Source organism: Ciona robusta, chromosome 1 (genome assembly GCF_009617815.1).
Source record: "Ciona robusta chromosome 1, ASM961781v2".
In the NCBI taxonomy this organism is placed as follows: Eukaryota; Metazoa; Chordata; class Ascidiacea; order Phlebobranchia; family Cionidae; genus Ciona; species Ciona robusta.
Window position 1 is genome coordinate 11,951,311 of NC_143235.1, and position 18,189 is coordinate 11,969,499.

An 18,189-nucleotide genomic window follows, 5' to 3' on the forward strand; every position below is an offset into this window, starting at 1 on the left:
CCCAACAGCTGTTATTTGTTTAAAACACGGCCAGAATATTTGGATGGTTTGCTAACGGTGTCCCGTCTCCCCCCACCCTCTATATATAATAATAATACCATCAAATCTGTTAAATGACATCATGTATTTACAAGCACCATATATACTCATTTGAAAAAAAATGTTTTTGCAAGAAATTATATACAAAGAACATACCCTTTATCGCCTAACCAATAAAATATATTCAATTTAATAAAACAATCACAAAAGTTGTTTCTATATTCTGTTTCGTTTTGGGCAACCAATTACAACAAGTGTAAGTTAATAATATTCCGAACCGATCACAATACTTGTCTCATTCCCAAGAATCTCCGTTGCATGAAACCATTTGTTTGTGTCCAACACAACTGTAATAAAGTTTACTAGTATATCAAAATGTCTTATAAAAAGTAATGTATTAGGCCGAAAAAAGATGGATAACAGACGCACGGTATTACTGTTATTGTATAACAATTAACAGCGTTCTTTTAGAGTTACGAGGATAAGATGTATAATTCTTTATACCTTTCTTTAATAACCAACAAACGATAAAAGAGAATGAATTCAGAAATTATCTTACCCCAACCTGCCATGAATGGGAAAAATGGGCATTCTTTCATTTTATTTTCTAGTCCAATTTGGTAGTAAACAAAGGACATTCAAAGAAGTATAAAGCCTTATGCGCACAATTCTCTATAGACCGTTTTTAAATACTTAGATATGATTTGCTAAAGGAGCTCAACCCTATATTGCTGTATATATAATAGCCACTGTGTCAACGCCATATAGAACTCTCGTGACGTACTTTACTGTATGATAGTTAGTTGTGTGTATACATGATCTGATGTGGAATGCAGTTATATAAGTTCCATTGTAACTAATTTTGTATTACGTGCTTTCTGTTTATACATCAATTATACTTCTCATATTATCACCACATCCAAATAGGAGTGTTTAAACGTGTTGGATGTATGATGATCTTTACACTATTACTCACTGATATCTCCAGGTTCGACAATTACTTCCATTCTTGGTATGCAGGTTCCATAGCACTCTGGTGGGGCCTCCAACACCCACTTTTTCGTGCCCTTTATTTGTGCTTGCCACGATGTTGTTCCAACATTGTCAATCTAAAAAGACAACGACATTTTGGAACGCCCGTGTTATAAGCATTTTTCTTGCCTCGACGTGCAAGGGTAAATAAGTTACATTTATTCATTCATTCATTCATTCATTCATTCATTCATTCATTCATTCATTCATTCATTCATTTATTCATTCATTCATTCATTCATTCATTCATTCATCATTCATTCATTCATTCATTCATTCATTCATTATCAAAGTCAGTGAGATAAGACTGTCTGGTATTGTGTCTTGGCATATTTACATGCAATTCGGCTCCGAAACCCTTTAATCCCATGAAGACCCAATCAATTTTGCTGTGATCTAGCTCGGGAGAAAGAAAGTAGGGTCGCTTGTAGTGTTGTCTTAGCTCGTTTGCAGCTTTACCGTCACAATTACTCCTTAAAATGTTGGACTTTTTATTTGTAACCAATTTTTTTATAATTTTTAGCGTATGTTTTTATGTACATATATTTTTGTTTGTGTATATATTTTTCAAAGCAACAAGGAAATAACTTAACAACTCCGTGTTTTCAGTGGAAATAGAGCTAATATACTCGCCAAAACTAATTCTCGCTTACCAGCCACAATAATACGGCTCAGTTTTTCCAGCGGCTCTTTCGGCTGACATGTTAACAAAATCAGCCATATTATTAACATTAGCTGTTTGATAGGGAAAAAACTGGCAATCTTTATCTGTTTTTTCAAGTGCCTACAAGGAAAATAAAATAATTACCACTTGGTAAATTGACATAAAAATACATTTTCCACACAGCAAGAAGGCTGGGTTAAGATGGTACATAATTTCATTCTCCTTTATCGTCCCAATCCGTGGCAACCAAAAATATTTAAGGCATCATACAACCGTAGCCTCACGACTCCAAACGAGCGTTGGTAATTGCTTAAAACGCGATTAGGAAACAAGTGATATAATGTGCTAAAGATATCCCATCTTACCCCACGCAACTATAAGGTATAGTCCGGAACGGACAACATGCTAACGTAACAACAAGAAGCGTTCGTTATGTCACTTTAAATTACCTTTGATCCTGGAGAGTATATACCTTTGAAGTAATCGTAACTAAATGCATTTTTAGCAGTCCAATTTCGTTGGCCATCTTTTACAAGGATTGGTTGCATACTAAATGCGTATAGATCTAAGAATTCCTCCTGTGCAAATGATTTAATTTAGCAGCCGAATACATGTGAATAAAACCGAATGTTTGATGTCATATGCTTTCGAGACCTAACACTGGAACTAGTTATTAAATGTCCGGAAACAGTACGGCGAAATAGCGAACTAAAATAACATGAGCAAGTCATGGTCAACAGAGTTAGGAATATTCAATTTTATCGCATTTCAGATTGGGATAAATGTTTCCTTAAACGTTGTCAACCAAACAGCAAAACAAAGTTAATGACGTTTAAATAAATTTAAATATTTTTCCCCCAGTTTCCAATTTAGCGAAAATGGGACTATACAACTGCTCTCTTTTTTACAAAGAAAAGCAAAAAAATTAACTATTGGGACGAGCTTATTATCATTAAATCAGTTTCAAAGATGCTACAATTGTCGGCATGTGTGTCATAGAGCTAGACACTTAAAATTAAAAAAAAAACTTAAAAAGATAAGTTACCACAAAGTTGCATAACTATGTTCAAACTCGTAATCGGGTATAAAGTGTATATGAAACAGAACACACATGTTATAACATCTGGCGTTCTTCATTCACGTGAGGACGAATATAAGTTATATGTATCCATACATTAAGCACTGACCCTTACTATACATACCTGGCTCAAATTAGAAGCGTACTTGATATCTTTAACATTCACACACTCGCTACAGTTGATAGGGGGTCTAGTAAAATACAAAACTGGGTACGGCATGAACGATAAACATCTTAACTCGCGGTCTCCGGTGGCTTCATAGTAGTCCATGTATCTGCACAACAGTTTGCATCAGAATATATACAAAGTGTCGATTCAATGCCATTATATTTAAAGTAGTGGTTCTTAAACCTTTTTGTATGCTTTACCCTTTTAACAAAGATGCTTATCAGATTTACCCCCAATATGTAATATGGCGCTCATTCATTAAAATGTCTTGTAAAGTACTACAATTGGCACAACTTTTCTGTACCTTCAACTGTTCTAGATTTTTATTGGTAGCTCATTTACCCTCTAAATTCCAAGGATTTACTGCCAGGGGTAAAATTACCTTAGTTTAAAAAATGCTGGTTCAAAGAACCCACATCATAGAATACACATAGAATGTTCAGTAAACTACATAAAAGTGCATAACTCTATATATGATGCAGGCTTCGGCACAAAACACATGCTGATCAGTTGAGTCCAAAACGTTCTGTTTCGGTATAAAATGACATTTATGTGTTACTGCTGTAAACGTATATACGAAAATAAACAGATTAAGAAACTTACGCTTGTACAGTTGCGTTCCCAAAACTAGTTTCTTTTATAATGGTCAAATACAGTGACGACGGCAGCCCCACCACGATAAAGAATACAATTCCAGCATACAGAAGCGCTGCATTGCGTGCTTTAAAGTTTTTGCCTTCGTGTTTGATCTGTCTGACTATTGGCAACTGAACAACGTCTTCGTCTCGTATTCCAAGCTCGTTCTGCGCTTTCTGTATTAGACTGTAAAAGTCCTTTTTCGTTATTTCTTTAGGTTCTATTTCCATAACGGAATGAAACAGCTGATTACTGAATTGTGTACGTGTGACACGCAGTTACAATTCATCTACAACGGATTTTCAGATTATACTCGTATGCCGGATATAGCAAGAGTTTCCCAGAACCGGCATTTGAGAGCTCTAACGTACTCCATGCCACTTTGCTGTTCGTATTTCTAATGTGCAGCGAATGCTATGTAGTATAGTAAGCGTTGTTTCAAGTACTGCAAGTATCAGTTGTTTATCATGTGCAAGTTAAAGAACGCAACAGCCACGATTTTAATTGACGCTCTTTCCGAGTTTTTATCCATAGCAAGTTTTAACAACTATATCGTTTTATGCTGATTTGAAAAAAAATCCCTTCTTTGTTTTAATATTTTGATCATCACTATCTCTTTCTTCACTGTCATCGGCAATTTAAGCATAAAACCATAATGCGATTTGCTTTATATTGTAGGGTGGGGGAAGACGGGACACCTTTGGCACATATTATTCAAATACCCTGATCGCGTTTAAAATAATTACCAACGGCCAATGTGAGTCATGGGGATATGGTTTTGTAATTCTTTAAATGTTCTTTGTTTACTACCAAATGGGACGAGAAAACAGAATAAAAAGTTATCATCTTCCCCCACCCTACTATATATATTTTAGTTAATTTGGTAGTAACTTAACTACGCTTCTCCAACTCGCTACAGTATTTTATCAAATTATATCATACAGCACCACATCTGTCAGTATATATCATGTAATTTACATTATACAAGCGCTGATGGGTAAATTTAATGTTTCTTTTCCGACAACCAACTCAACAACACAAGTGTAAGTTAATAATATTCCGAACCGATCACGATACTTGTCTCATTCCCAAGAATCTCCGTTGCATGAAACCATTTGTTTGTGTCCAACACAACTGTAATACATATGCATCATGTTACTAATATGTCAAAATGTTTGAAAAAGTATATTAGCAAATGCGTCAAGGCTAATGGAATTCTCGTGACATAGCTTTAATTACTGGTTGTAACCTATTAATCTTTGCGAGACAGAGTAAAGACATTCGTTATAAAATGGGTGCTATGTTTCACACAACCTGCGCCCACTAACTAGTTGATTATCATTACCACATACTTGTGGGTGTTTTACAGTAATGTAGCAGCGGTGGGGGGAGATGGGACGCCTTTGGCTCGCAATATCCAAATATGCAGAACGTGTTTCGAACAATTTACAACGGTCAATAGAAGTTGTGTGGATACGGTTTTATAATTATTTGAATGTTCTTCGTTTTCTACCAAATAGGGCGGGAAATAAAATGAAAAGGTGTGCCATCTTTCCTACCCTAATGAATCGAATCCACATGTATCGTATTCACAACCCTATATGTATATAAAAAAAACGCCCGCAATGGCAGCAGTGAAGAGTCTTTAAACTGAGACTGAATGCAAACACCTATACCCAATTAGCAGTGTTAAAAGCGTTGGATGTATGATGATCTTTACACTTAATATTACTCACTGATATCTCCAGGTTCGACAATTACTTCCATTCTTGGTATGCAGGTTCCATGGCACTCTGGTGGGGCCTCCAACACCCACTTTTTCGTGCCCTTTATTTGTGCTTGCCACGATGTTGTTCCAACATTGTCAATCTAAAAAGACAAAAAAGTCAACAATATTTTGTACATCCGTGCTATAAGCATTGTTCGTTTTCCGCCACGGGTAAATATGTTACATTCGTTCATTCTTTCTAAGATATACTGCCTGGTATTGTTTTATTGACATATTTACATGCATTTGAGCTCCGAAACCTTTTAACCCCATGAAGACCCAATCAATTTTGCTGTGATCTAGCTCGGGAGAAAGAAAGTAGGGTCGCTTGTAATGTTGTCTTAGCTCGTTTGCAGCTTTGCCGTCACAATTACTCCTTAAAATGTTGAACTTTTTATTTACAAGGTATCTTTTATACCATATACATATAAATATATATAGAGGAAAGGAGTAAAGATGCTGGTAAACGTACTTTTCATTCTAATTTGTTGTCCTATTTGGAATTAAACAAAAAGCATTCAAAGAAAATAACGTATTTTCACGACTCCAATAGACCGTTATTGACTATTTAAAACACGATCAGGATATTTGGATATTATGTGCTAAAGGTGTCCCGTCTACCCCCAACTTACTATATTCTTCCTTGTATGCATTTTTTATGGTAATAAGGAAATAACTTTACAATTGAGTGAGTATTATGGCAATATAGCAATAACTATAATACTCGCTTACCAACCACAATAATACGGTTCAGTTTCTCCAGCGGCTCTTTCGTCTGACATGTTAACAAAATCAGCCATATTATTAACATTAGCTGTTTGATATGGAAAAAATTGGCAGTCTTGATCTGTTTTTTCAAGTGCCTATATGGGAAGTAAAATGAGCATCACTTGGTAAACTGACTTATTCACGCAATAGAGGCTGGGGTAAGATGGTACATAATTTCATTCTCCTTCATCGTCCCGTTTAGTAGTTAACAAAAATATTTACAAAATTATATAATCGTATAGCCCCTGTTATGTGCTATATGTAGTCCATCTTACTACACAACACTTTACCAATAATTTATTCGTTTTCTTCGGTAACAGTGCGGGTAGGACAACATGCGAAAATACGTAACAACAACAAGAAGCGTTCGTTATGCCACTTTAAATTACCTTTGATCCTGGAGAGTATATACCTTTAAAGTAATCGTAACTGAAGGCATTTTTAGCAGTCCAATTTCGTTGGCCATCTTTTACAAGGATTGGTTGCATACTAAATGCGTACAGATCTAAGAATTCCTCCTGCGCAAAAGAATTTTAATAAGAAAAGTATATGGGAATAAAACCAAACGTTAATTGCCATATGCTTTCTAAATATATAGTACAATGGGGGAAGATGGGGACACTTAAGCACATATTGCCAAATATTTCCAAAATCGAAATAAAAGAAAATCCGTAAAAAGAAAATTAAAAAAGTCTCGTCTGACAAAGTGTCCCATCTTTCCCCACCCTACTATAAGTATTGAAACGGTAAAACTATCAATTACGTTTCAAGGAAAAATATAAGGTGAAATAACCAACTAGAATAAAGTGCCTCCAACCCAGAGGTTACGGGTTCGAGACACACAGTGGCAACAAGCCATTGGTTTCTATTATATAGGTTGCCGAATATGTTAGCCATACATTAAAAAAATAATTACTCACAAAGTTACATACGTGGATCTCGCAAGCAAGCACGAGGTATATGAAACATGACACCGGTGTTATAACGACTGTCGCAGGTTAAATTAACAAGTTACATTCACTCATTCATTCATTCATTCATTCATTCAGCACGAACTCCACTACATACCTGGCTCAAATTAGAAGCATACTTGATATCTTTAACGTTCACACACTCGCTACAGTTGATAGGGGGTCTGGTAACAGATAAAATTGAGTACGGCATGAAGTATAAACAACTTGCATCTGAGCCTTCATTAGCTTCATAGTAGTTCATATACCTGCGAAACAGTATATATATAGAAGGGTGGGAGAAGATGGAACACATAATCTACATATATTCTGAACGTGTTTTAAACAATTAACAACGGTCTATGGGAGGCGTGAGGATACGGTTTTGTAATTCTTTAAATGTTCTTTGTTTACCACCAAATGGGACGAGAAAATGGAATGAAAAGGTGTCCCGTCTTCCCCGACCCTTCTATGCCAAAATATTTATAACGTTTCGTTTTCATACAACTTTCCTTTAATATCCTAATCGTGTTTTAAACAATTAACAACAGTCTATAGGAGTCGTGAAGATACGGTTTTATAATTATTTGTAATTAATGACTTTTGTTTGGTACCAAATGTGACATAAGAATGAAATGAATAATTGTCCCATCTACCCCCACCCTACTATATATATACAAAAGAAACTTACGCTTGTACAGTTGCGTTTCCAAAACTAGTCTCTTTTATAATGGTCAAATACAGTGACGACGGCAGTCCCACCACAATGAAGAATACAATTCCGGCATACAGAAGCGCTGCATTGCGTTCTTTAAAGTTTTTGCCTTCGTATTTGATCTGTCTGACTATTGGCAACTGAACAACGTCTTCGTCTCGTATTCCAAGCTCCCCCTGGGCTTTCTGTATTATACTGTAAAAGTCCTTTTTCGTTATTTTTTTAGGTTCTATTTCCATGACGAAACGAAACAGCTCAAAAAGTTGTGCTACGATTAGAGGCGAACACAGTTACAAAATGTTTGGAACAAAGTAAGGGACATTCAGATTATAACCGTCTGCCGGATATTCAAAGAGTTTCCTAGTACGCAGGCAGCACATCTATATTATTTGAGCGCTTCAACGCTTTTATGCAAGTACAGCTGTTTTTATTGTATAACTCTTTACATGTTACTATAGTGATAAGCGTCATTGCACGTACGCTGATGCAATAATGTGCACCTAAGGGCCTAGGTTGGGGGAAGTATATATCTTGATCGTGTTTTAAACAATTAACAAGGGTCTATGGTCGCGAGGATGCAGATTTTTAATTCTTTGATCTTTCTGTGTTTACTATCAACTGGGACTAGAAATAGTGTCCCGTTTTTCCCCACCCCACATTTTGTATTGAAAGCTTCATACAGTAGACACAATAGGCTTGCTTTCCCGTTAAGTTTGCTCAACGCGTTGTCCTTTTAAGTTAAGCACACGCTTGAATCACCGTCCACCCAATATTCTGGGTGCATTAAGCGGAGATTTAAAACAACACTGTACAACAGCTTTTGGGATTGGCTTTTTCACACCAGCACAGAGTGCGAATAGCGGAAATACCCTGTCCGCTTCGGTGGTAAACAGCGACGCACGCGCGCGGTCACGCACACACAGCTCGCCTCGTGGAGCAGGATATTAGAGAAGAAGTACGCTTAGACCAGTCTATTTCTCCTAGCAAACGATCAGTATACATGTTACAAAATGGCGAGCACTGATAGTGTTACGGTGAAGGATTTCTACAGTCTATTAAAAAAGGCACAAACGGATCTCGGCATTTCAGATGAAGACATTGGTAATTTGCCATCTGTTAAAACTATAAAGTGGGAAGGGAAAAGATGGACACAGAGAAATGGGGGAATACTTTACGCAGCTTTTGCTTTTCTGGTCATCTTTGGATTGCCGTCCTCTATGTACATGACCATTCGAAATGAGACAGAATTTGGAAAATCTCTGGTTTCAAAGTAAGTATTTTGTATAAAAAAATGAGAAATATATAAATATAAAGGGATATTTGTGGTATAAAAATTGTATCAAATGCTTACAGATATCATACATACACTCAGTACATGCATATTAACAGGCAGTATACATACGATTATAGGCGCCTAACATGGGTATGTAAGGTATCTAGTCTACCCTGAAAGTAAATCAAAAGAACCCTTGCCATGAGTACCCAGTATAAATGCATAAACAATTCAATAGCCTATCTTACAAACATGTCTTAAAATAAACACTATGCAGTGGTGAGAGTGCAATGATCAGTCCAGCATACTTTCCAATAAAAGCTAATAACGTGACAAGAAGGAAAGATTTTTGCTGATTTAAAGTTTTATATTTTAAAAGTTATTAATACACCTTGACTTTACAAAAGTTAGGAGCTTATGTATGTGATAAGATGATGTGTAAGTGCCTTCCATTACTGAGTTGTTTTAAAATCAAATTTGTATGCTTAGACCATAAGCAACCGTTGTTTTTAAAAATAGTTTGTTATTTCTTGTGTAATTTGTGATATATGAGTTTCAAAAATGCTGTGCTGCATTCTGCATACAAAATATAGAAATGTCTGTGACTTTAAGAATTTTAAAACCAATGATTTAGAAAACAAAATCCAAATTAGAAAATGCCCTAAATTCCTGATTAAAAATATTTTAGTTTTTTCCTTTAAACATAGGAGTAATTTTGCTAGTTTGAAAGAAAATTCGCTTACATGCACATTTGTTTAAAATTAATACTGCTTATAAATCTGTGCAATAAAGGTTAATAGATTTAAAAAAAATATTCTTCTCACAAAATAAAACTTATTTCAATCCATACCTTATTTATCATTTGTTTAAAAATAGATACTACAGCTATTATGGAGAAGAAGGGGCTGTTGACGAGGAGTCTTGTCTTCAACGCATGTCTGAGTTTATGCAGGATCCATTCAGACCCCCTGTGGATTGTAATGAGTGCAGAAATGTCACCGGCATAAAATATGTTTCCAATCTCACCCATGTAAGTAATAAACAAAACGTTTCAGAATGTAAAAGTTTGGGGTAATGGGCCAATCCTGGCCTTAATCCTAAGTATTATGCCGTGCCAAGTAGTCGACTTCACCTATAGAATGTGGAAGTTTACACCGGTGTGGTAGTAGGCCTACTGTAATAAATTCTGCACAATGTTATCTAATTGTCTGGTGACCTTTTAGATAGAACAGAACAGAATTTTTGATATTTTGTACCTTTATTAAAAAAAACTTGTCTTCTAATCTTTTAAAACTAGATCGAGTTCAAATGTTTTATCACTTACAGCCCTCAATGGGTTATTTTCTTATTGGAAAGCTGGTAAAACTGGTCATACAGTTTTGTAATCCTTGTAATTCAAGTTGTGTTCAACACTTTTTTCTCTTATTTTTAGACTCAAATGGTTATTTATTACCGGTAAGCCAAGCAAATTATTTATTTATATAAAAATGTGATAATTTAGGCCGAGTTTCTCGACAACTACGCTTTCTCAATGCAACCAGTTCTCATAAAAGACGGCCAAGACGGGTGGACCGCTAAAAATACTTTCAGCTACAAATATTTCAGTTCAGTTTACAGTCCAGGTTCTGAGGTAATGTTCTAATGTTGCCGCTATAATTTTTAGTTTATCTAATAATTTTTTAGGTTTAGTAAAATAACATGTATATATTGGCTACTTGAAAAATTGTGCATGGAAAAAATGTTTTCACCTACAGTCTGAAAGGAATGATTATTTATTATAGCTCTATTATAGAGCATGAGGTAGTAAAACGTTTTTTCCTGTACAGTTTTGATATAAGGTTAAAAAAAGGGTAATTAAATAAAAAAAATAGCTTTAAATTAAAACTGTCTATTTATTGAAATGTAAGTGACCCATTTATAAAAAGTCCCAAATTATATTAATACAGGCGCTTGAAAAAGTAACTCGTGATTGCCAATTCTTTCCATACCAAACAAAATTTCAAGACATCAGCGAATTTTTTAACATGACTGAGGAACGTGCCAGTGGTCAGGGTGCCCCGTGGTACGTCGGGTGGTAAGTCGCTTAAATTCTTTGTTATTTAATAAAACGTGCCGTGTGAATCATAGATTTATGACTGATTAATGGCTTTTTACACCACTGGGAAACTGCAGCCGTACTGTTACTGGCCATTCGTTGTAGTTTTCTTTACTTGTTTTTTGAGGATAGTAATGGTAAAAACACGGGTATCTTTTTAAATTTTTGGCTCCAAACTAAAATAAAGGCTCTAGTTTTGTTTGCATTTATTGTAGAACCATACAATATTATTTTTAGCAGTGTAGGCTGTTGCATACCTCATAAAAATCTGATAAAATTTTCCTTTTGTTGTTTATCATACACTTGAGTGTCAAGTACAGTATACACTTCAAGTGCTGATAAAGAATAAAGATTTCACTTCCTACTTGGTTAATCATTTAATATTTTCAAAGAATCTTAAGCAAACATTCGATTTCAGGAGTAACTGCGATGGCAAGGCTGCAAATGAGTTAAGAAAACATTACAAACTTCCTTACTTCCTTCCTCCTGAACTTGATCACAGCAAAACTGATTGGGTGTTTATGGGATTGCCTGGATATGGTGCCAATTTACATGTATGTTTTGCACAGTCTGTTGTTGAGATTATTGAGTAAGCCTTTAGCCATTATGTGTTGTTGAGGTTATCGAGTTCGCCAACTCAGTTAAACTGCCAGCCAGCAGATAGTACCAGCTTTACTTTAGCACAAAGGAAACTGCTCTCTTCAACGCTACAGTTACTTCCTGCTTCATCAGGATTTTAGACATTCCATATGTTGTTGCTCACGCTGCTATTTCTACTGTTGGAATACTGTTATACAGTATTTCATTATAAATTTGGAGACACTATTTTTAAATTCAATACTTACTGTATGTTACAATTTTATACAAAAAAATCAGGTTTATTTTGGATTTCTGATTTTCAGATTGATTTTGTGGGTACTCTGTCTTGGCAAGCCCAAGTAAAAGGCATCAAAAAGTGGATTTTAGAAACACCCCCGGAGTGTTATGGCACTTGTGTTACTCGAATGGAAGTTATTGTTGAACCTGGTGACATAAGTAAGTTTTGGTTAATGTTAAATCTGTAATAACAAATTTTCTCTTGCCAAATGGCATGGAACACAGTTAAGCTTTAGTAATGAATGTTATATGCAATTTTGTAGTGTTATGGGTTATGGCTAAATACTGTGGATAAATTACTCTACAAATTTAGGTGGGGGGCTTATGAAATGTCCCACAAAAACATAGGGGTTAATTAACTATTGTTGCGGTGCTTCAATAATGTACAAGGGCAATTAATCCAATGTAATAAACCTATTACAAAAAGGGCAATTTCATGTTTAATTTCATTTCCAGTTGTTCTTGATACCAACAAGTGGTTCCATGCAACAGAAATCCTTGGCGAAGATCCAAGTATTGTCATTGGGTCGGAGTATTACTAAGAATTCTCACCAGTTACATAAAACATAAGACCTTATTTCTTTCAACTTATAATTCTAATGTTTAAAATTCATTTAACGTCTCGTAAAATTCTCCTAAACAATCTTGAAAAGTTTACAACACTGTCTGGAAGAGGCGGACTGGTTACTTTTGCGTTTGTAAATATTTGCTATTTTTTTTATTGCTCGAACTATCACTATTGCCATTCTGAGATTATCATGTTTGCTGTTTGTTCTTGTTGGAAAAGTTTTTCCGAGGCGATCATTTTAACTTTTGGGAGGTTTACAATTTTTATTACGCCGCTGCCCGTTTATATGTTCCTTATGTGATGACTCGAGTACACATCGTTAAAAAGCTTTTAAGTTTGTGACGTCTTTATTCAGAGATTAATTATCATGTGCACTATGTTTGTATGTATGTATGTGTGTGAAGGTACTATCTATTGATGACCTATATCTAACCAAGACACATTTTCAGTTCATTAGGGCAGTATGTTTTGGATTTTTTATCATTTAGTTTTCAAATTGCACGTCAGCTTTGTTCCACAGTGCCTTTAGTTTGGCACTAATTAACAGTAGACACAAAGTCCTATTTCCCCCTTTTCCGTTGCCTTATTGTTATTTTAAATTAGCGTTGCATCCTGGCTGTCTACAGAACTTTGTACTATAGTCTAAAACACTACATGAAACTAAAAATGCTTATTATGTTTTTGTTAAACATATCCAATTGCTGTTTCAGGCAGTTCTATTTAAACATTTCTTTTTTTTAAGTCAGTTTCATAAATACCACATGGTACCCGTATTGCTAATTCAAACACAAATTATATCGAATCAACTGTATTTTTCTTAAAACATGTACAACCATTTGTTTATTCTGTTTTTTTTTGTACATAATCCGAATCATTTCAATCCCATTCACTGTTGTATTGTCGTTTTCATCCAGATTTTGTTACCCAGAACCTATATGCAGGACCCTTATGTGTGTGTTAACACAAGGGCTTGATCAATTCGTCAGTTGGGACTCAAGTGCAATAACTCCTGTAAATATTGTAAATACGTTGGGTGAAAGAGTCGGTACAGTTCGTATGTGTTACGCGAACGGGCCACTTTACATCTATGCTATTTTTGTCATTGTGAAAATTAATGTTCTGTTCGTTTGTATAAAATTCTATTTTGTTCGCGTTCTAATTGTTTATGTCATGCTGAAGAAAACGGAATAAATTATTCATCCAGAAAAAGATATTTAGGTAGATGTATATTGTGAGATCTGACCAAGACCGTAAACTAAAGTGTTGGAAGAAAAAAGAGAACTAGGTTCTAATGAGTGAGCACGTATTACTAATTGACATATTATTAATTACCCCCAGTACCACAACGGTCGATTAAGCTCAATCAAAAACAAACTAGAAGTAACCAACACAGCGGGAACATATGGATGTTTGTATTCAACATATGTAATGAATGTATAGTACTGTAGGGTAGGATCGGACAGTTTTTGCACATAATATCCAAACATACTGATCTTGTTTTAACTAAACAATTAACAACGGTCTATAGCAGTCGTGCGATATGGTTTTATAACTCTCTATTTTTTTTAATTAGTACCATTGGACGAAAAAATAGAATGAAAAAGTGTACTATCTTTCCCTACTCTACTATAAGCGTGGTCAATAACATAACACAGCATAAAGTTTATAAGTATTTTTAATTAGGGTACAGAAAATAAGTTAACTATCAGGCAACGAAGAAAAGTGTGCTTTTTTGCCTAAATACGAATGAGGTATAATAATAAGTTCTATAACGGAGTATAATGAGTGCCCAGCACTGTTGGAATTGATAGTTCACAGTAGTAAGTAATTCATGCTTTGCTTTTGATTGACTGCAGGTTACGTAGATCTATACACATGACTTGTATGCAATTATCTTTCAGTTCCGCATGTTTAAATACAGCTTCACCAGTGCGCGAATCTCTATACGTTCGCATGTCCACTTTCTTTAAACATTTCGACCCCAATTTGGCGTGAATGGCCAATGCTTTCTCAGATGTTATAAAGCTCAACAAGAAGGTAAAACCAAGGTCTGCCAACAAATTAGCTTGCCTACAAGGAAACAACAGTATGTAATTGTGTACAGTAGAGGAAGATATATGGGACACCTTTTCATTTCATTTCTCGTCCACTTTGACAGTAAACAAAGAACATTCAAAGAATTATAAAACCGTATCCTTACGACTCCCATACATACCGTTGTTAATAGTATAAGACACGTTCAGGATATTTTAATCCTATGTTCTAAAGCCAAAGGTGTCCCATCTTACCCCACAGTACTATAGATTGTTTTTGATTTTGAAACATTAAATGCTTGTTTTAATTAAACATGACAATAAGTAAGACTACATTTACTTTAGTTTTATTCCCCACCGCGTTAATTTAAATCTTTCCGCATTAGGCAACACTCTTAATAATTGTTCGACGCTTACGCCTCAACGCGCGACATTAAAACTTCTGTGCTTTCTCGTTTTCTCGTTTCTCGTATCCTTCCTACTCGTTTAAGTCTCATTTTGTCTTTCTTATGTGATTTACCAAGACGTTCATTTTACGTTAAATAAAGCCTATGATGAGTTTAGTTGGTTAAATAGGTTTTCGACAATAATATAGAAAATATACAGTTTGTATTTTCTTGCGTGCAAAAAAGTGCAGGGTGTATTACTTACCGTATTGTAAGTTGAGTGCCTATTCCACGGTTCGAATATTGAGTAGAAACAGCCAGCACATCAGCAAGCAGGATACTGGTGATGCCGTGTTCAATCCTTGGAATTAACTCAAACCATTCGTACAGCTAAATAAACAAATTTAAACGCTCGAAATGCAGAAACCAGGCCCATTGAGTCAAAGACGGGTTTATAGCAATAATGTGTATAAGTTTTAATCATAAACCATTGCCGTTTCGGCAATGAATATATACCTCGTTTGGTTCTTTTGCAACTTTTTTGCGAGATTACTGGTTTGGAGCAAAAGTGTCTTGCACGGAGACATAGCATATGATATGACCAATGATATTAGCAACGGCGAGCCTCGATTATACATATCTTTCTCATTTTCTTCATACGTTAATGTATTCCACAGCACAATAAGGTTTTACTTACTCTTTGCAAATATTGAATTTTGATTGGCGTTCGGTTATCATTTTTTATTTTAGGCTTTCTATACAAGTCGCATTCCCCGAAAGTCACGCCGACCAGTTTGTTTGTCACGTCATCGAATGCACCAAGACTTATGCCTTGCGGGATTGCATCCTGAAACGATGTGTTTTTAAAATATTTTCAAAAGTATGCATCACCTAATCCTACCCTAGCTATTTCATCAGCATAACTCAAAATCTCCTCTTTCGTCATAGAAAGACACTTTGACGTCGACTCACGAGTGACGTAATGTTCAGACAGAAGCTCAATGACATCATCAATGTCATTTTCGTTAAGTAACCTGTACGTAATGGAAACTTGCTCGGCCATGCCTAAAGTTTAGCAGATTTTAGCACAATCTAATAACATGCAAAAAAATCATAAGTGTATCGCCTATACACGCATTAACACAAGAATATAGCTATAAAAATAACTGGCTGACCGCTAATACGTTTAGACTCTTTAAATATATAACATTCGTGTTATATCATAATTCCTAAAACTGAAGGATCACTGAAAAAGTGGCACTATTTATATGTACACACATTATGTTCTATACTGCTCTCAGTTTATTATAAAAAAGTGAATCGAATGTTCGCGTGTCAAAGTATCGTGCGGATAGGGCACATCATCAAAGGCCGGCTCCTATGAAAATGCTGCTACTAAGAGGTGTGCTGTCCATATCTGTTGTTCTTTCTCTTTTTACTCGAATGTTTTCTTTCTAGTTACGTTCGTTATATTGAAGGTGTTAAATTGCTCAGCTCAAAATGCAATATCTCTTGCACTACTATGCCTGTTTAAAGTGACCGAATGTCGTGTCATGATAAGGTAATGTTTATAAGACAGAACATACGGATTACTACGTACGTCATGTAGTGTAGCGTAATCAAAGTACAGACAAACCCGGAAATAACATAACATCACACACGTAGCCCGATGACGTTATATATTTTTACAACAATGACTACTATAGTTTCTCAATTGCTAAAAAGTCTAATAGTAAGATATTAATTTTGAGTCCTCGCTGAATCATATTAAAACTCACGAAATTTTGTAGTTTACATGTTTAAATCATCAATCCGTGCATCGTAGTTTCACAAAAATAGAATAAAATAATTCATACAGCTTGATTTTGTGTCCTGTCTTCCCCCACTTTAATATACATCGGGAACCCGTTAGTGACACAGTAATCGGTGCAATATAGCAAAGTGGTTAGCGCGGCTGTTACCCTTTAACGCAGATGTAACTCTACCCAGTGGTAAAGAGTTCGAGGCTCTCCGCTGCTACCATTGTGGGCGTAATTGTCTTTGGACAACCTTTTAACGACAATTGCCCGAACGCGGCGATCACAAATGGGTTATTGTTCAAATGTTCAAATTAACAGCCAAACGTAAAAAAATGAAAATAAAACAAACAATATAATCACCCACAAAGTAATATATAGGCTATACTTGGTAACTCGTAAGCTGGCACGAGGTGAATGAAACAGAACACTCGTGATTAGACTGTTTTCCCGCCAACCGAGGATAATTCATTCCATTGGTAGCTTTTGGCTTCATTTACGTTGGCGTTGCAGGTATAAACATGTGCGTACATATGGTAATAGTCTCGCAATAATTGTTACGTCGGGCTAGGATCGAACTCGGGCTATAATCTGTTCCTAGCATGCGCTCGAGCGGTTAGGCCAGCATTTCCAGTCATATACGATTTGGAACTTGGGAGTACACGTATTGGTGAATTAAAGTGTGGGCGCATTGAAGGCACTACTTTTATACCTGGTTATCATTTATCGCATTTAAAACAATATTTTTAGTTAAACATCATAAGTTTAATACTAATTTATAACATTACCAAATTACTACGTGATTTTTGTCCAAACTCACAAAAAAATTAAGCAAAGAGACGGTTAATTTACGTAAGTTTACAAGTCAACACATGGCGTAGGAGTTGTATAAAGCGTATTTACACATCGTTTTTTTACCAATCGTTCAGTCAACATACATCATAAGTCTTCATGAGTTGCATTTATAAATGTATTCTACCTACTGCTCACAGATAACGACTGAAAACCGATTTGTTGGTTACCGGTTTGTTTTTTAACCAGCTTAGTCGACCGTTGCAGTAATATGACTAATAATATCAGGCTACTTGTTTTAATACGTGCTTACTTATTATAGATTTACTTCCTTGTAGTTTTTCATTGTTTTTCTATTCAGTTGACACTGGTTGACACCAATGACGGATATTGTAGTAGTTGTTACAACCTCCGTGTGCAAACTGTTTTCCCGCCAGATTTCGTGTTACCAAGAAATGCATTACGGATTTTGCATATTTTGTGTAATTGAGTGCAAATTAGCTTTAGATTTTTAATGGGGTAAAACTTATGATCATTGGTTTTAGTCAATA

At 35.4% G+C, this 18,189-nt stretch overlaps 4 protein-coding genes across 4 annotated transcripts; 1 reads left to right on the forward strand and 3 right to left on the reverse strand.

Moving 5' to 3' along the window:
- Window positions 1-105: 105 nt before the first annotated feature.
- On the reverse strand, window positions 106-3,936 carry LOC149743271 (bifunctional arginine demethylase and lysyl-hydroxylase JMJD6-like). The gene is made up of 7 exons (XM_089875894.1): window positions 3,586-3,936; window positions 2,938-3,088; window positions 2,185-2,313; window positions 1,725-1,855; window positions 1,409-1,544; window positions 1,016-1,148; window positions 106-386 (listed from the first exon to the last, which is right to left on the reverse strand). The coding sequence occupies exons 1-7, from the start codon at window positions 3,846-3,848 to the stop codon at window positions 301-303; spliced, it is 1,029 nt and encodes a 342-aa protein (XP_089732020.1). The 5' UTR covers window positions 3,849-3,936; the 3' UTR covers window positions 106-300.
- Window positions 3,937-4,607: 671 nt separating this feature from the next.
- LOC149743272 (uncharacterized) lies at window positions 4,608-8,493 on the reverse strand. The gene is made up of 7 exons (XM_089875893.1): window positions 7,796-8,493; window positions 7,223-7,373; window positions 6,544-6,672; window positions 6,119-6,249; window positions 5,627-5,762; window positions 5,355-5,487; window positions 4,608-4,752 (listed from the first exon to the last, which is right to left on the reverse strand). The coding sequence occupies exons 1-7, from the start codon at window positions 8,056-8,058 to the stop codon at window positions 4,667-4,669; spliced, it is 1,029 nt and encodes a 342-aa protein (XP_089732019.1). The 5' UTR covers window positions 8,059-8,493; the 3' UTR covers window positions 4,608-4,666.
- Window positions 8,494-8,742: 249 nt separating this feature from the next.
- On the forward strand, window positions 8,743-13,844 carry LOC149743273 (bifunctional arginine demethylase and lysyl-hydroxylase JMJD6-like). The gene is made up of 7 exons (XM_089875895.1): window positions 8,743-9,089; window positions 9,969-10,122; window positions 10,594-10,722; window positions 11,039-11,166; window positions 11,606-11,741; window positions 12,090-12,222; window positions 12,520-13,844. Exons 1-7 carry the CDS (start codon window positions 8,830-8,832, stop codon window positions 12,603-12,605), a joined length of 1,026 nt encoding a protein of 341 aa, XP_089732021.1. The 5' UTR covers window positions 8,743-8,829; the 3' UTR covers window positions 12,606-13,844.
- A 444-nt stretch (window positions 13,845-14,288) lies between these two features.
- Window positions 14,289-16,573, reverse strand: LOC149743274 (uncharacterized). The gene is made up of 4 exons (XM_089875907.1): window positions 15,952-16,573; window positions 15,748-15,897; window positions 15,316-15,440; window positions 14,289-14,701 (listed from the first exon to the last, which is right to left on the reverse strand). The coding sequence occupies exons 1-4, from the start codon at window positions 16,111-16,113 to the stop codon at window positions 14,461-14,463; spliced, it is 678 nt and encodes a 225-aa protein (XP_089732033.1). The 5' UTR covers window positions 16,114-16,573; the 3' UTR covers window positions 14,289-14,460.
- Window positions 16,574-18,189: the final 1,616 nt, after the last annotated feature.

Excerpts from the sequence above, each read along its gene's own strand:
- LOC149743272 (XM_089875893.1), bottom strand. The coding sequence starts at position 8,058 with ATGGAAATAGAACCTAAAAAAATAACGAAAAAGGACTTTTACAGTATA. Across the intron at positions 6,673-7,222 it reads ATGCTTCTAATTTGAGCCAG|GAGGAATTCTTAGATCTGTA; the intron begins GTATGTAGTGGA and ends TCTTTTGCGCAG. Across the intron at positions 5,763-6,118 it reads GAACCGTATTATTGTGGTTG|GAGTAATTGTGACGGCAAAG; the intron begins GTAAGCGAGTAT and ends CAACATTTTAAG.
- LOC149743271 (XM_089875894.1), bottom strand. The coding sequence starts at position 3,848 with ATGGAAATAGAACCTAAAGAAATAACGAAAAAGGACTTTTACAGTCTA. Across the intron at positions 1,856-2,184 it reads TATACTCTCCAGGATCAAAG|GCACTTGAAAAAACAGATAA; the intron begins GTAATTTAAAGT and ends TTTTCCTTGTAG. Across the intron at positions 387-1,015 it reads TGTCGAACCTGGAGATATCA|TTGTGTTGGACACAAACAAA; the intron begins GTGAGTAATAGT and ends ACTTTATTACAG.
- LOC149743273 (XM_089875895.1), top strand. The coding sequence starts at position 8,830 with ATGGCGAGCACTGATAGTGTTACGGTGAAGGATTTCTACAGTCTATTA. Across the intron at positions 11,742-12,089 it reads GATATGGTGCCAATTTACAT|ATTGATTTTGTGGGTACTCT; the intron begins GTATGTTTTGCA and ends TCTGATTTTCAG. Across the intron at positions 12,223-12,519 it reads TGTTGAACCTGGTGACATAA|TTGTTCTTGATACCAACAAG; the intron begins GTAAGTTTTGGT and ends TTTCATTTCCAG.
- LOC149743274 (XM_089875907.1), bottom strand. The coding sequence starts at position 16,113 with ATGGCCGAGCAAGTTTCCATTACGTACAGGTTACTTAACGAAAATGAC. Across the intron at positions 15,898-15,951 it reads ATGCTGATGAAATAGCTAGG|GATGCAATCCCGCAAGGCAT; the intron begins GTAGGATTAGGT and ends ACATCGTTTCAG. Across the intron at positions 14,702-15,315 it reads GGCACTCAACTTACAATACG|GCAAGCTAATTTGTTGGCAG; the intron begins GTAAGTAATACA and ends GTTTCCTTGTAG.